At 42.4% G+C, this 17,023-nt stretch overlaps 1 protein-coding gene across 4 annotated transcripts in view; it reads right to left on the bottom strand.

Moving 5' to 3' along the window:
* LOC119723720 overlaps nucleotides 1-17,023 on the bottom strand; it is a 53,357-nt gene that overhangs the window by 4,716 nt on the left and 31,618 nt on the right. For all 4 annotated transcript variants that reach the window (XM_038194521.1, XM_038194520.1, XM_038194522.1 and 1 more), the window contains 10 exons: nucleotides 11,283-13,151; nucleotides 10,833-11,043; nucleotides 9,008-9,280; nucleotides 8,493-8,726; nucleotides 7,137-7,195; nucleotides 3,637-3,819; nucleotides 2,176-2,382; nucleotides 1,902-2,081; nucleotides 1,121-1,225; nucleotides 186-443 (listed from right to left, as the gene is read on the bottom strand). In XM_038194521.1, the coding sequence (XP_038050449.1) occupies nucleotides 186-443; nucleotides 1,121-1,225; nucleotides 1,902-2,081; nucleotides 2,176-2,382; nucleotides 3,637-3,819; nucleotides 7,137-7,195; nucleotides 8,493-8,726; nucleotides 9,008-9,280; nucleotides 10,833-11,043; nucleotides 11,283-13,151 (3,579 nt within the window). The remainder of the gene's footprint in view (nucleotides 1-185; nucleotides 444-1,120; nucleotides 1,226-1,901; nucleotides 2,082-2,175; nucleotides 2,383-3,636; nucleotides 3,820-7,136; nucleotides 7,196-8,492; nucleotides 8,727-9,007; nucleotides 9,281-10,832; nucleotides 11,044-11,282; nucleotides 13,152-17,023) is intronic.

The raw sequence follows: 17,023 nt of genomic DNA, 5'->3' as shown, positions 1-17,023 counted from the left end.
ATACCTTTATTTGTAAGGTTATCACATGTCTGTGCTCTCTGTAAACTTCTCCAAGTTGTAATCTCCATGATCCAAAGCCTCCGTGCATATTTATCGACTGCTGTGGCATTTTTTCGTCAATTTGACTCAACTCAACTCTGGCTACTTCAGCCAAAGTTGGGAGGAAACGAGGCGTTTCTAATTACCTCCCAGTCGCCGATGGCCTTCTGCCAAGCCGCGATCTTCTCAATGTTCTCGATGCGTCTCTTGCGGTCGTTGATCGTCAACGCCACGTCCTTCATGACCTCAAGAGCTTCTTGGAGCTCCTGGTAGTCCGCGTGTTGGGGCCGGGTGTACTTGAGGAGCTCTCGGAGCTGTAGAGGGTACTTGCAGATCTTCTGGACGGGGGTCAGCAGGAAGCCCTCTAGGTTGATCTCGATCATGTTCTGGAGGAGTCGGCAGGCCTGGAGACGAGATAAAGAAGATTTATTGAAAAATTGGCTGATGCGGGGTTCGAACCTGCAACCTCCTTGTGAGCCACCAACTGAGTTACCCAGCCCTGTGAACATGGTCTTCCAGTTTGTTAGAGGTCAATACTTTGAGGTTTTGATCATTTAAAGATATAGTCCATCATTTGTAATTTGTGCATTTTGTTTGCTTGAAGCAACAAAAGCGTTCAAAATCTAATGAAGGGTACTGAACAACTAACCTGATGAAGTTTCAGCTCAGCTTCAGCTGTATATTCCGAGAAAAACAGCATTTTAGGATCTCAATTTCAAATCAAAAGTTGCTGAATCATGTTTTGAATTGGGCCTGAATTCAGCGTCCGAGATGCGTTCTCACTGAGCCGATTGCAGCTATACGCGATGTCGCACACTGATCCGATGAATTATAGCAACCGCGCGCGCGTGTGCGTCGTGCCAATGCTTGCGCGCGCTTCGCCGAATAACAAAACGAACTACTAATTTAAATTTTCCTTCGATGCGTCTTAAGACGCACCGTTGGAAAGGCCTTCTTTCGTTGATTACTTCAAAATGACAGCTTGCCAGAAAGAATAATTTCACAGGGAGTTTAGACAAATGATGGACTATAGCTTTAAGCACCTGGCAAATGCTGAATTACAAAAAAAATGTTCTCTTACCTCAAAGAATTGACCATACTTCTGCTTTTCCCGTAGCTGTTTGAGCTCCCGCAGAGCGTTAGGATAATTGTTGCAGTATTCTGAATAGGTCTCAAAGCCGCTTTTCTGTAAAAGAAAAAAGAGTAAATTTTTTTTTAAATTTTCTTGTGGTTAAAGGGAATATACAACATTTGCAAACATCGACAAATAAAACTACCAAGTTGTTACGAAATACCTTACTAGGATGTTGGTAAATGACAGTCTAAAGCATCCTGTAAAATTATGGCACCTGGTGTCAAGTCATTTTCAAGAAAATGGTATTTTTGTATACATTTCCAACGGTGGTCGGCCGACCACCGTTGGAAAAACCTAACTATTTTTCAACTACTGCTCCAAATTTACATTTTTTTTCAGTCCAAATTTTGTTTGCTATTGGTTACATATTCATGAACGGGTGCAAGCCAGCTAGACTGGTTCCCTTACCTTACAATTTTCCGACATCTATAAATTGATCTATTTTGTCTTTAGTGGAGTCAGGGAAACGGACTACTTAAACATTTTTGTTTTTCTTGGTTTTTCAAGCATTTTCGAACACAGAACTTCAAACATGTGAGTAAAACAATATGTGATCTATTATACTAACCCTCAAATAGTTCATTTCTGAAAATTACAGCAAAAGCCAATGATGTACATTCCCTTTAAGAATGATATGTATGGTATTGAGAAGAAATGGTTAATTAATTGTTCAGTTTTGATGACACTGTGGTCACAATTGCTGTAAGTTTTTTTAAAAGGCACTTACATGTTCCAGGAAGCATCCTCCTATCCTGGTGAGCTGGGGTCTGTCTTGGATGATAGTTGCCTCTAACTGGAGCAGGAATCCCTTCTGGAAGCTGTAGATCTCCTCGATGTTACCAAAGAGGGTGTTCACGACCTCCTCTGAGAACATCTCGGGCCGGTCCAAGGCCTGGCTGATGTAACCCTGTAAAGTATGGACCGAGAACTCCGAGATGATGCTGAGGTTTAAAAAAAAAACTGGGACAATCTGTGGGATGTGTCCAGCCTGGGTAACTCACCTCACAAACGTCGTGCAAGTGGCGGACGTAGTCCCTCTCCGTGGTGATGATCTCTTCCACGACCTTGGCCCTGACTTGCTCGTTGCTCAGGAAGCTCAGGCTGACCTTGCGATTCTTCTTAGCCGTGAGCGTCTTGTTGGATTGCTCCCTCTCCTCGCGCAGACGCTCCATGCATTCCTCCACCGTCTCCCCTTGGCTCACCCGCAACTGAAAATCGTTGAGAAGTTAACAACAAATTTAATTATTTTAAATATTTTTTTCAAATGGAAGTCACCCAGCGCAAGGCTGATAGCCACTCAAGGGAAGGGCTACAAAATAAACAACAAAGATAAGTAGTATAGCAACATTTATTTCAATGATGTCATTCATTACAATTATGTACAAACATGTATACATTAGAAAAAAGTCACTAGTATAATATTTGATAGTTATGTACACAGTGATTAATTATAAAGTGTGAAATTAAATGACAACATTTAGGTATAAGGTTAAGCAGAACGCTTTTGTGCCCTTACCTATGGACAAACATACGACCAAGGGACAAACAAAACAATACGTGAGACAGACAGGACAAGCGTGAGACAAGGCCTAAATATTAATACACAAAATAATGGAATTTCAATTTATGAATATGATTCGAGAAAATGAGTTTTTAAATTTTTGACAAAGACAGATAGTGAAGGTAACGATTTAAGAGAATCATCTAAACTATTCCAGTACAAAGTGCCTCGGTGAATAACACTATTTTTTGACATTGACGTTCTGAAGGACACACAAATTTCCCCTAGCACTACTTCGAGTGTTATATACATGAACGTTAGATGCTAAGGTAAAACAAGAATTAAAACATGACGGAAGTAAATTATGCATAAATTTATACATTAGTTTTCCTAAATTAACTCTTTCGCTACGGCGAGCCGCTGACGGCGGCTCATACAAATTGTACAGGTTGTACGGAGAGCCGCTGGCAGCGGCTCGGTTGCGTCGCTATGAATAAACAGGATGTCCCCATGACGTGGGCCATATCTACATAATTTATATCGTATAACCTCTGACCCTAGTTCGAGCCGCTGCCAGCGGCTCTCCGTCTGGCTGGGGTGCACTTTTTGTTATTGTGAGCAGTTTGTTTACGGAGATACATTCAAAGATGGCGGCGCCCACATCGACGCTCGGCGGAATTTTCAGCTTTGAATTACGTCCAGTTGGGACGAAAAAGGTAAATTAAATTCCGTAGCGAAAGAGTTAAGGTAATATAAGTCATTACATTGTAATATATTTAATTTAGCAAATAATGGAGCAGAATGATCACGATAGCCAGCATTCAAAATTATACGTGCAAAATACTTGCTTCTGTGCCCCAAAGCACAAACAGTACAGATATGTGCTATACATGACCTAACTCAAAACTAAAAAAATAGCACGAACAGTGCATCTTAAAAAACAGAAGAAGACTGGACTCACTCTGACAAACTGTGCAGGAACCCATCCCTCGACCTCGTCCCGACAGCCCCACCACCAATTCTTGTCCCTCATGTCCGTCACTTCGATCACGTCGCCGGCCTTGAAGGCTAGCTCCGATTCATCCATGGTCACATGATCCCAGAGCGCCTCGGCAAAGGTGGGCATGGTGTCTGGACTGTAAGCCTACGAAGAAAATTTAAAAAAAATAATAGATAAAAATTATCTCTTCGAGGGTTTTTCCAAACCGTGGCTTGTCTCTGGCTGAATCAGGTCCGAGATTTTAGGAGTAGACTTGGGAGACTCTGGCTCCACATGGTCTTTGCTGATTCTTCAGGAACATAAAATCTTACGATGAAGGATTCTGAGTAATCGGTTCAGGAAATCAAAGGCTTTTCAATGATTCTGGTGCTAGAGATGAAGTTGATGCTGGAGACACAGCCATGGTTTCGCTACAAACTACAGAAACTACAAAATTCCCATTCAACTTTCTGAAGCTGCAGTTCAAGAGAATTCAGCCCAGACCGAGTCCGCTCCCTAATAAGGTAAGCCCGTGAAAGAATTGCCATTCAAAGTCTCATAGCAGTCAGATTTAAAGCCAAGAGTTCATCAATGTTGTAGTTCAGAATCAGTCCACCAGGGAAAAAAAGGAACATATTAGGCCAAAAAAAATAAATAATCGGTCTCTGGTCAGACCTAAGTTCCGGAATTGATGCGGCGATGCATTTTTTTTTTTTTTGGTGGCTTTTTTTTTTCAAGCTTCAATTGTACAGACAAGGTGGGTACTATTTTGCTTTTTTGTGTCCTCATTATACATTGGTGTCATCCGTCATTTGCCTTGGTGCCCTTTATCATTTGCCTTGGTGCAATTTCCCCATTCCTTGGTGCTCCTTGGTACAAAAATTTGAGGAGGTGCGGCAATAGAGGGCGCTGTTGTAGCTTCCGTGTTAATTTGAAGAAAAAAAAAAGGTTGACGCGCATGATTAAAATCGACGCGCGCGCTGACCAGAGACCGAGTATTTTTTTCTTTTGGCCTTAATTAATAATAAGAAAGCATGCCCAATTTCGGAACTATACTAACAAACAAAAGAGGAGGGTTATCGGCAGCAGGATTTCAATCCAAATTGGAATGGAGGAAAGAGTTCCATACCTGGACATCACTTGACACCCTGTGCACAAACCCTATCAGACTGGTCTGAAAAATTCCAAGTCTTTTCACAGTAAATGCTTCAATATTGTTCCTGTTATAATATATTTGACTTTTTAGGACATGTTATCGCTTTTCTGATGGCTGATAGGTCACTGCAGGGAAAAATTAGTGATGTCCAGGTGTGGAATTCTTCCCGGAATGGATTCTGGAATTCCAAATTTCAGACAGGTTGGGTTGAAAGGGGACGCTTTGCTGTCTCCTTGTGTACATGCAAAGTACATTTTAAATCAATGCCAAAGAATTGTGATGTTTAAGGGTCGTCCACTGAGGGAAACAACTCACTCGCTTTCCATTTTGATTTGCTCTCTAAACAGAATCAAATGTCAGCAAATAATTATCAGAGCAGAAAACAAGTTGTTATCTTTTGAACACTTTGATTGCCACAACAACTTCATGCTGGGTGCAATTCCGCATCACAAAAATATAAGTGCTATGAGTGGGTTATTTGAAGGACAAACGCTGCCTTCAATTTTGTTCTTTATAAATCTGCATACAATATACACCGATATTATTACAACAAAAAACAAGTTGTTGTCTTTTGAAAACTTTGATTGTCACAACAACTTCATGCTGCGTCCAATTCTGCATCATAAAAATATAAGTGCCATTTTTGGTCACTTAATGGAAAAACACTGCCCTTCAACTTTTTCTGACAAATCTCTCTCCACAGTTTAAAAATCTGCATACAATATACACAAATATTATTACAACAAAAAAACAAGTTGTTATCTTTCGAACACTTTGACCCCGTTCCCACTTGATCCACCAATTGGGGGATCTGATCCACCTTTTGCCAAATTGCCGGATCAGATCCCCCAATTGGTGGATCAGATCTGGCAATTGTGTGTAGTGGGAACGCCAACCGTTATAAGGTGGATCAGGATCAGATCCACCTTTTCTGATCCACCTCTGGACCAGGATACAGATCCCCCAATTGGTGGATCAGATCCGGCAATTGCCGGATCACGATCAGATGGGAACGCAAAAGGTGGATCTGATCCGGCAATTTGACCTGTTAACATCCGCCCGGTGCACGAGTGGCGCGAAAATGTTGCGGTCTCATGAACGAAGAAACTCGTTTTCAGGCGTGTAGCTCATGTGAACATTTCCAGCGTATACAACATGCACAATAAACAACCGCTGAACTACGCGGGGATACGGGCTAGCACCGCGCATGCAAAAGCGCACGTGGTATCCTAAAACTACACTATAGGCCTTATTTTTGTTGCGTGTTCGTCCATTACTAAACCTTTTTCATTCCTGAAATTTTACTTATTTTTCCATCCATAAATGACTCTGAGTCCGCACTCACCAAAAGACTTCACTTTGGCACAGAATCATGGAAAAGCTTACGAGTATGCGATGAGAATAGTGCCGATAACGCGGTACGTACGGAGGTGACAAATCTGAACTGAAGTATTGATTATAGAAAATTGGAAAATGATGTCGTAGTACATCATGTGACCGTTTCTAACCAATGAGAAGCTTCAGAACCAGGGAATCCCTTATCGATGCATTGGTTTCTGCCGTGATGTCACATAATGAGCGGCTCTGTTGGATTTCACCTGTTAATTTATGCACGCACGGATCCTCTACGGATCCGTAATTTATGTTGGTGAATTCGCGTAATTTTTGTCAGTGAATTCTGATAGTGCTGTTTGAAAACTGACCCATCCTGGCCTAGCATGCAACCATGCAACAATGGCACTCCCATAGAGCGCGCGTAATTCCGAACTCAGTGACCTTTCGGACCCAACATTTCCGTACGAAAAGGTGGATCAAGCATAAGTGGGAATGCGACTTGCGGTTTCGTTGCGGTAAGATAACGATCACACCAAAATGCCGGATCTTGATCCACCTTTTTCCAATTCAAGTGGGAACGCGGTGTTTGATTGTCACAACAACTTCATGTCGCGTCTAACTCGGCATCGTAAAAATGTCAGTGCCACAAGTGGGTCACTTAAAGGGCAAACACTGCCCTCAACTTCATTTTCCGACAAATCTCTCTCTACAGTCTATAACTATGCAAGAAAAATGAGGGTACCCTGACTTCTGACATGTGCAGTTATGCTCAAGTAACTTTTATCACCAGACCGCACGCTCACACATTTTGTTATTGCTAAACAGATAAGTGACCAATGACCCAGATTTGTGAAGGTAGGCTTTTACAGTATTTTTGAAAGTGCTTTACAGTTCCATACCTGACAGAGGTTAATTACCAAGTCGACACACCCTGTAGTATTAGGATCAGTTTTGTGACAGCAAGATGGAGACAAATGCCGCTTGTACTCACCTCAAAATTGTACTGGTTCCCAAATGTGGAAAGAACTTCCCCTACTTCGGACCCAATCACTGAAGAAAAAAAAGGAATTGAACAAGGTCAAAGAACATAATAGTTGTACCATTACTAATTGAGGAAAGGTTTGCGGAAACACCATGTGCGAATAATTTCTCAACTAAGAGAATGGTTCTAAAAAGAACCAGAGGTATAAACTCGACGTTCCGGTCAGTATGCTCTGATCGTCTTCAGGAGAGTGCCTAAACTCACTTTCTTAGAGTTTAGGCACTCTCCTGAAGACGGTCAGAGCATACTGACCGGAACGTCGAGTTTATACCTCTGGTTCTTTTCAGAACCATTCTCTTAGTTGAGAAATTATTCGCACATGGTGTTTCCGCAAACCTTTCATTATTTAGTATCTCCACCATGCAAAGCCTCAAATCTTACTTACTAATTGAGGAAAAAAAGTTCCAGAGTTTAAGTGATCATTCTGCTTAGAATGAAAAGTAAATCATAGTGATGTCCATGTTTTTGCTGTCTAAGCCCAGCCTATCAGGGTTCGACCTCAACTTTTTTCCCACCAGCCAGCCGGGCTACTGAAACAGACTCTTAATTAGCCCGTGGGCACTTTCACTAGTGCCTACATATAGAATGTGTAACCTGAGGCAATCTTGTCAGTGTTTTAATAAACAGATCTAATAATTTAACCAGTAACAGTTAATAAAATTAGACACAAATTGACAGACTGGTTTGCTTTCTGAATTTAATGATTTATTTCTTACTGTCCTTTCATCTTTGCCGTAGCCCAATAAGTTTTGACTCGCCAGCCAGGCTACTTCAGGAATAGTTTGACTAGCCCGCCGCTGTATTGACTAGCATTTGGCTAGCGGGCTACCGCTAAAGTCGAACCCTATAGACCATTATCATGTTGCGGCCAACTTGATTATTTTCCCATTCAAATCAACGTAACCAAAGCGAGGCTGGAAGGAAAAATAGTCTGGCTCCTTTTTGCACAAAAACATTATCATTCAGTACTGTTATTGGATACAGAGAACATGACTGAAATGGTGGCAGCATGATAAAGGACTACTGTCCTCTTGCTGAGTCACTGAGTGTCAAGTCACTGAGTGAGTCACTGAGCGAGTCACTGACTGAGTATAAATAATGTCCTAAAATGTGACTTTCGGTTTCAGCTCGACTAGGCCAAGGACTACTGTCCTCTCGCTGAGTAACTGAGTGTCAAGTCACTGAGTGAGTCACTGAGCGAGTTACCGACTGAGAATTCATAATGTCCTAAAATGTGACTTTCTGTTTCAGCTCGACAAGGCCAAGCCAATTGTTTTCTGATACTGATAATCAGCGTTTACTCACGATCGGCCAGTGAGTTCTTCCTGGGCAGCATCTCAGCTCCTTCCCCCTCGAGTAGGGACATATGGTCCGGGATGCTCTTGGGCCGCGCTAGGGTGCCCTTCTCGGACTTGTCTGCCTCCTCCTTGACGGCTGGAGGTTGGGCTTTGATGTCGTCATCCCAGCTTCTTTCGTGTATGCTGGAGAGCTCCGACTGGGCGCGGCGCCGTAGGGGTGGCCGGGGCTGGCTGGATGCGTCTGGGAGTGAGATGTGGAAGTAATAGGAAACACTCTTGTGACTCGAAACTCATCAAATGAATCTGAAGGACTTTTTCTGATGGACTCGGCATGTGAACAATTCGGGCGATTCACAATGCAGTGTGCCACCAAGAGTTTGCCATGGACAGTCAATTTTTTTAGTTTACGGTCGACAAATGTGTTCCTAAGAAAAATTCCTTCATCACAACCCTTTAATACGTTGAGTCCATACCATGAAACTTTTCCCACATTGATAAATGATCTCCCACCAAAATTCTTACCTCTCTGTTCGTCCTCCACTTCCTTGACGACACAGGCGATGGTCCTCGTGTCCCCGGGGTCTGTCTTGATCCGGCGGGGGAGATGCAAGGGTTTGGGCAGTCGCTTCAGGTCCTCCTCGACAGCTTTCTTGGTGATGTCTTCGGCCAAGGAGAAGGTGACCTTCTTAGGGGAGGTGATGGCTTCTGGGGTGTCTGGGCTGGCAGCGTTGGGGGGCTGGGAACTCAGCGAAATGCTGAGGCGGGAGACCATGGGACGGCGTGATGACTTGGCAACTGCAGTTGGGAAAATGTGAGACACAATCTCTCAATGAATACATCTGAATGAGTACATCTAAGTGAGGACCTCCTTGTGAGGATATCTATTTTTTTTGCTCGCACAAAAACCAAAAAAGTTAATTTTAGTCCCTGTTTCCCCAAATTTTTAGGATTTTAACCTATGTTTATGAAAAGATTAGGAGTGGTTAAAGGTAGGGTAGATCATTTGTCATTGTGCATTTTTTTTTTCATTTGAAGCGACAAAAGTGCTCAAAATTTAAAGATGGGCGCTAAACAACTAATATAGGCCTAACCTGTTGAAGTTTTAGCTCTGTGAATGCTGTATACTCCGAGAAAACAATATTCTAGGATCTCGATTTCAATTCAAAAGTTGCCAAGTCATGTTTGAATTGCGCCTGAAATCAGCGTTTGGATAACGTTCTCATTAGGCCGATTGCAGCTCCGCGATGTCACGCACTGAACCGACGAATAATAGCAACCGCGCGTGTGTGTGCGTCGTGTCAATGCTTGCCCGCACCCATTCATGGATTCGCCAAATTACAAACCACCTACTAACGGAAATTTCGAAAAAATGCGTCACTTGACGCATCCTTGGAAATGACCTTCTTTCATTGTTTTCTTCAAAATGACAGCATGCCAGAAAGACTAATTTCACAGGGAGTTTATTGCCATCACCATCTTTAAACCAAGTAAGCTTTTCAACAATAATTCAGTTATTCGTCAGTTATTTTTTGGATCATGCTGCAAATGATCTACTCTACCTTAAACACATTGTACATGTACGAACTTGACTGAATTAAAAAATTAAGTATTAAAAGGCAAATTCCATTTCTGAAAAACTATTTTCTTATACCAAATCTAGTTGAAGTGCATTTTAAAAAGCATTCATAAATACCTAAGACAGTTTACGCATTCCTATTGGTCGAGAGCCCGTTACGTGGCTGGTCTTAAACGGATGAAAAAGACATGGCTAGCTGGTCTTAAACACTTTTCCAGTGTCACATGAAGTTTGGACTCCCGTGAAATCCGGTGCCTTTAAACGTTTCATTGGTTGAACGTTCACGTTCCTCACGTATGCATTCGCAATACTACCAGTGAAGCAGTATTTCAGGGTCCAAAATTCACACTATACCAGCCCAGCTGCGTTTTTGCGCAACATCGCGCAGTACCCTTGACGCGCACGCCAATGTCCTTATAAGGTAACGGGTTGTGAACGGGCATTCCATTTTATAGTCGGAGAGGTGTTTCCTAAAACATGAAGTAAAATTGTTGAACAAAATGGTTGGCAACGTCTAGTTTTTGACTTGTTTTGATTTTTGGACTGAAAAGATTTGGTTTTTTTGACCGAAAAGGTATTTATGAATGGAATAAAATATGTGTTTGGTCGGTATTAAACACTCTGTTTAAGACCTGTGGGAGTCTGGATGGTCGATCGTTACCCGAGGCGAATCACCCATCCAGACTCCCACCGGTCTTAAACAGAGTGTTATAATACCTCCCAAACACACATTTATTCCCTTATTTTACAACGGGAAAAAATGTGACTTACTTCCAGTTCCAGATTCTCTGCGACCGATCGTGACAGCCGATAGCTTCCTCTCCTCAGTGAGTCCGCCATTGGCCATGGCCTGACCCTCCACTGACCCCTTCTCCCACTGAAGGTCAACGATGTCAGAGGACAAAGGTCGCGATGGTGGGTTGCTGCCGCCCAAGGATGAACAAGGACTGCACAGATTGCTGCTCGACGTGTCGCTATCACCCTATGATAACAAAAAGAATAATTCCTTTAACCACCCTTTGAAAGTTTGAATAAAAACAAGCTGGAGTTACAGTCGGAAATCTACTGAAATTTAACCTTGTTTGTCAATACAAATTCGGCACTGTAAGTACATTCTAAGTGCATACTTAACACTCAAAATTAATTGTTCTTGGTTGTTTTTCTCTGAGTATTTTTCGTTGTCTAATTTTAACCTCATATGATAAGAATTTTGGTCCTTACTGCCAAGTATGTCTCTTCTGTTCCTCTGTCTTTGACGATGCCACTGTCCACGCTGCTTCCTGGAATGGTCTCTGTGCTCAGGTGCATGGCCACTAGGTGAGCATTCTCCATCGGCGACACGCCCCGCTTCCTCTGCCGGATGGGATGCCGTAAGGAATTGGACCGCTGGAAGTTGGACCCACCCAACCGGTCCTCGTCCCTGTCATCGTCATTGCCATTGGTCTTACGAGATGGCATGCCATGCCAGGTTTGCCTCAGGGCTGTGTCCCTGCTCATGGGGACTGGCCGGAATGCGACCAGAGGCTTGTGAGGTAGCTTGGGGCTGTTATTGCGGATGTTGACATAATCAGGGAGATGCTCCAGAGACCCCTTTGTTGGAGTTGAGGAGTCATCCTCCTTGTCCTCTTTCTCCTCTCTGTCTGTCTTCCCATGGTCCTCGGGAAGCTCCTTGGGGTCTAATTTCACAATCTCAGGCCTCGCTTTTGGCTTGGCCTGTCCTTTCTTCTTGCTCCATTGTTTGATTCTGGATAGGAGAAGCTTGGGGGATACTGTTTTCTCTTTGGGGTCCTCGTCGTCTTTCAGGGAAGTCTTCTTTGGTGCAGGAAGTGTCGATGATCTGTCTTTTTCAGGTGACGGCACATTGCTTGATGGCTCGTCTGCTACAATGGCTGGATCATCGGAAGTTGTTTGGAACTGGGCAATTGATTTCCACAGGCGAATCCCGGGGAAACTTCTGGGGCTTGTGGCTGAGCCTGGCAGGGATGCCAAGCTGCTTCGACTTCCAGATCTCTTAAGACTCCCCCTTCGATGGTAGTTTGGGATTGGTGGGGTGCCTGGAGGAGAGTGTTGTGTCAGCTGCATCAACTCCTGGTTGAGCTGGCTGATGTGAGATACCATCTGGAGCTCTGAGGTCTTCTCCAATGAGGCTGCATGCTCCTCTTGGAGGTCTAGCAGACCCTCGCTAAGTGCGATGGCCATGCTCTTCTTCCTCCGTCGGAAGGCTTGCAAGGATTCTCCAACAGAGGCGTCAGTATCCTTCTCCTTGTCTTGTTCCCCGTTAATCTCAGTCTCCACTGGCACCGTGAGGCTCTGGCCACTCTTCCTACTCTTCGGTGGGGTGTTCTGAGAGGTTTCATTTATTGCAGGACTGGAGGGACTAACTGAGGATTTTATCTCTCTGTCACGTTCTATTCGGAGTCGGGACTTGTGACTGACGTCGTCAAGCTTCCGCCGATTGTCCTTGACACTGTCGGAGCCAGAGCCGGACCGCTGCCGACTGAGCTTTGGTCGATTGTTGTTTGCAAGAATGGATAGGGTGGGACTCCTGCTCCCGGAATACACTTCCTTGATGCTGTCTCTGCTTTGCCGTCCCATGGTTTCTGTGTTCTCATTGAGGTCCGAGTCCTGGTCGATACTCAGCCGCTGCTTGAGTGACAGCCTCTTCCCGATTCCCATCGACATGACAACCGCATCCCGCATGCTGCTCTCCGGATGGTAGATGCTTGGAGATGCTCCGAGGTCTTCCTCCTGACCGGCCGAGCCAGACTGGAAGGAGTTCCGGGCGTTGGGGTCTAGCTTCCAGACATCACCACCAGCATCGTCGCTTTCCGACTTTTGTCGCTCGGCGTAGACTGACTCGAGCTTGGACTTGAGCTCATCCGAGGGTAGGACCCAGGCGGAGAAGGTGGGAACTGAGGCTGTCTTGCTAGCCCTGGATAACTCCTCGTTGTGATCTGTCAGAACGTAGGGTACATTTGCATCTTGATTTTCATCATCATAATCATCATAAGCGTCATCAATCTTGGACTGGTATTCCGGGATGAACTCTAGCGGAGAGAGGGGACTGAGGGATTCATTCTCGTTGCATTCCTGAATATAAAAAAGAAGAAAAATAAATTCTAATTATACCAATTATAAAAGAATTTTGAAAATCAAAACCTGTCTTTATTGCATACGAACTAAATTGGGGGTAGTTTTGCATGGCGTCCATAGCTCTGTGTATAAATTCATAGTCAGAATTATGTACAGTAATTCTCTTGGCAACATATCCGATTTTTAATATTTTGCAATTTTTGCCTGATTTCATAGCCCAATTCTGAGAGAAAGAATTGAGAAAACTTTGAAGGAACTGACGAATCTATAGCTATGTTCAATTGCCAGATCAAAGCCTTAAAGGGAATGTACATCATTGGCTTTTGCTGTAATTTTCAGAAATGAACTATTTTGAGGGGTTAAAAGTATAACAGATCAAATATTGTTACACCGACATGTTTGAAGTTTTGTGTTCGAAAATGTTGGAAAAACCAAGAAAAACAAAATGCTCAAGTAGTCTGGTTCCCTGACTCCACTAAAGATGAAATGGATCAATTTATATGCCGGAAAATTGTATTTGTAAGGTAATGGAGCCAGTCTAACTGGCCTGCACCCGTTCATTGAACATGTAACCAATAGCAAACAAAATTTGGACTGAAAAAAAAAGGGTAAATTTGGAGCAGTAGTTGAAAAAAAGTTAGGTTTTTCCAACGGTGGTCGGCCGACCACCATTAGAAATTTTTACAAAATACCACTTTTCTTGAAAATAATTTTACAGGATGCTTTAGACTGTCATTTACCAACATCCTAGTAAGGTATTTCGTAAAAAATTGGTAGTTTTGTTCTTCGATGTTTGCAAATGTTTTTCCCTTTAAATTTTCAAACGCATGCCTTTTTATACAGTGATGTACGTGTAAAGTTGGCTTGCGCAACAGTACAAGTGATATTCTACAAGGTTTAGTCATGAAGAATACAACAGTCAAGGAAAGAGAATCACAAGATGATCCTTGAATTCTTGCTTTAATTCTTCTTGCCAAATCACGCGAAAGTAAAAAGCCAGGCCATGGTGATTCACAAACGGACACCGCGTCTACTTCACCTTGATTAAATTCTTAACAGTGCCTTTTGTGTCCAAAGTAAATGTTACCCTAAAACCGTTCCGAACCAAAGCAGCAAATAAAGTGAAACAAATTCCATAGAGCGGCCGGTATACAACCCACAAAGAAATAGAATTTGGAACCAAAAACTGTGAATATAAAGAGAAGAAACACAGCCTTTGTCTTGGTAAGGTTATAATAACACCTCCCCGTGGTGCAAGATTTCGCTCCAGAGGAACTGGAAGAATGCATTCCATAGTTTGCCTCTCTATTCACCTGTGTGTTTGTAATCAATATTTTCGCCGGAGCCAAAAAGGTGTAAGTAACTCCCCTTGCGCCGGGCTAGTGGTCATTGTGTCCTATTGTCCCTCTGTATTGTCCAGTGGGGCCAGAGTGGGGAAAGAAAAGACCCCAAGAGGTAATGGGTTATGACGACTGAAGGATGAGACGGGTCACTTTGATCATATACTGTCGACTCTCGTTAGTACAAACTCTGTCATACAAAATTCTGGTTATAACAAACATAAGGCCTTGGTCCCGACTGTGCATTTATGTATACAATGAATGGGACTGGTGTTCCTCTTAATACAAAATTCCGACATAACAAACAATTTGGCTAGGTCCGAACGAGTTTGTATTAACGAGACTCGACTGTACATGTTGTCTGATGGTTTCATAAAGTGACAAATTTCAATTTGGTGAGAGAATTTTTGAAATGTTCGATGGTGGAATCTTTCTTTTTTAGAAGATTGAAATGTTAATTTTTGGACAAATATCTTCAGTTTACACCAGTGGGAATTTGAGATTTTTAGTCAGCAGGAAACTGACATTCATAAAAATGGGTAGTGCAACTTCAAAACTCTAAACTTCTGCTAGCAGAAAATGGGGAAACCGGGGTTGTCCACTTTTTGGGCTTCTTCGTCAGTCCTACAGTAGGCCTAAACCCAAGTGCAGGTAAAGCTTTGCAAAGCGTTGTAATACTGTCAGCATTAATTTAGCCCAATCAGCATCAAGTTTTTGTCAAACTTGTGCTAACTTAATAGAGGTGAAAAAAAATTAATAAGCTGGAGACATGTACACACACTTCATGATGTAATAACACAACACAATGGACAGAACCAAGCTCCACTATGGCAGACACAAACTGCTTGTTGTGATATTGTCAACTTTAATTTAGCCACATCAGCCTCAAGTCCCAGTGAGGTATGTGATTACTGAACTGAAAATAATGAATTAAGACAGGTAAATAAAAAAAGTACATAAATTTCACTTTTAATTTTGGCAGTGGACACAACACCACAAATCTCTAACAGCCAACTGTTTAGCCAAACTGTTGTGGAACTGTCAAGACCAATTTGGCCAATCCACCTGATGTGCTTGTCAGGTGCCAGTGTGATAATTGATTGGAAAACTGTTTGACAAATCCAATTAGACTTTATAGTTCCCTTGGGGCTGGCTAGTTGGCTGGAGATTGTGGAGGTCCTGCAGTTGATTTGACACTTTTCCCCTGGGGTATGGTTGTGGACCTTAATTGTGTGTTTGGACACAATTACCAATGAATACCTGGGGCATGCAGGGGGAAAGATGTACTTTTAGGCAGCAGGCATTTTTTCCCCCAAATATAATTATTCAGCACTCAGAGCTGTGCAAAGAAATCCTTTTATGATATCAACAAGTTAGGCTCCCAATCAGAAGCCAATGCAAAAAAACCCATAACTTTTCCATGATTGGTCATTGATAACTTCCTGGATAAATCCTGGACTCTTCCTGGATATATCCATGACTTTTCCTTGAGAATCCACAATATTACCATGATAAATCCTTGACATTTCCATGATAAATCCTTTACGTTTCCAGGATAAATCCTTTATGTTTTCATGATAACCTCATTATTTTTCCTTCGATAAATTCATAACTTTTCCATGACAAATCCTAACCCTTTCCATGGGAAATCCCTAACTTTTCCAACTCAAAACTGTTCCGTGATAATTTAATATTAGGATACATCCTTCAAGGACATACTTTGATAAGCAGTGTGACTCCTTCGACACCTTTCTTGCTTCTTGTCAAGTGTTATTGACTTCCATTAATTACAGAGTCCCACACGACTGACTGTGCCATATCAATCACTCTTTGGTTCCAACAGGGATGTCCTTTTTCTACTTGTGCCCTCGAGCAAAGTAGAAAAATATTGTGCCATTCGCACCCTTGCACAATATTGCAAAGTACATGTACACTATATGTATTGCCATGAATACACATACATGTACCGTACATACACGTATGTACATGTACAGGTACATCGCTTCAGTAGGGCCATTGATAATGACAGGACATTCGTATCTTTAGGTTTGATATTAAAAGCTAAATACCATTTTATTTTCTTGTCAGAAAAAGGCCTTCAGCCAAAATATTTGATGTTCATGTCCAAAACTGATCTTACATGTAAATTGCGAGGGGAAAGTGTCAAAGTCAAAGTTATCACAGAGTTCCAGCTGAAAATATCAGAAGGTTCTAGCTCACTGTTCTGCGCAGGTAAAAATATTTGTTCATGCTGACTGGTTGATGTTGAGGTCTTTTTAATGTGCACAGCATGTCTCAAAAATGTAGCAGCAAAACACACTTTTTCCTGATGAAACTAGATCGGGTTTTTTTTGTTAAAAAAATTACCATGAGATGATTTGTTTCTTTACCCTTGGCAGGATTTTTGTTCTGTGTGATTTGGACAGTCAAAATCTGCTTGTAGGCCACTTTTTAGATTATCTGGTATCTATAGAACTTAGCATTCACACACCTTTCAAGTCCTTTCCTTTAATTAGCTGTATCTCTGGA

The sequence above is a fragment of the Patiria miniata genome, unplaced genomic scaffold (assembly GCF_015706575.1).
Source record: "Patiria miniata isolate m_02_andy unplaced genomic scaffold, ASM1570657v1 HiC_scaffold_17, whole genome shotgun sequence".
NCBI classification, from domain to species: domain Eukaryota; kingdom Metazoa; phylum Echinodermata; class Asteroidea; order Valvatida; family Asterinidae; genus Patiria; species Patiria miniata.
This window is presented reverse-complemented; position numbering and strand designations above follow the sequence as displayed.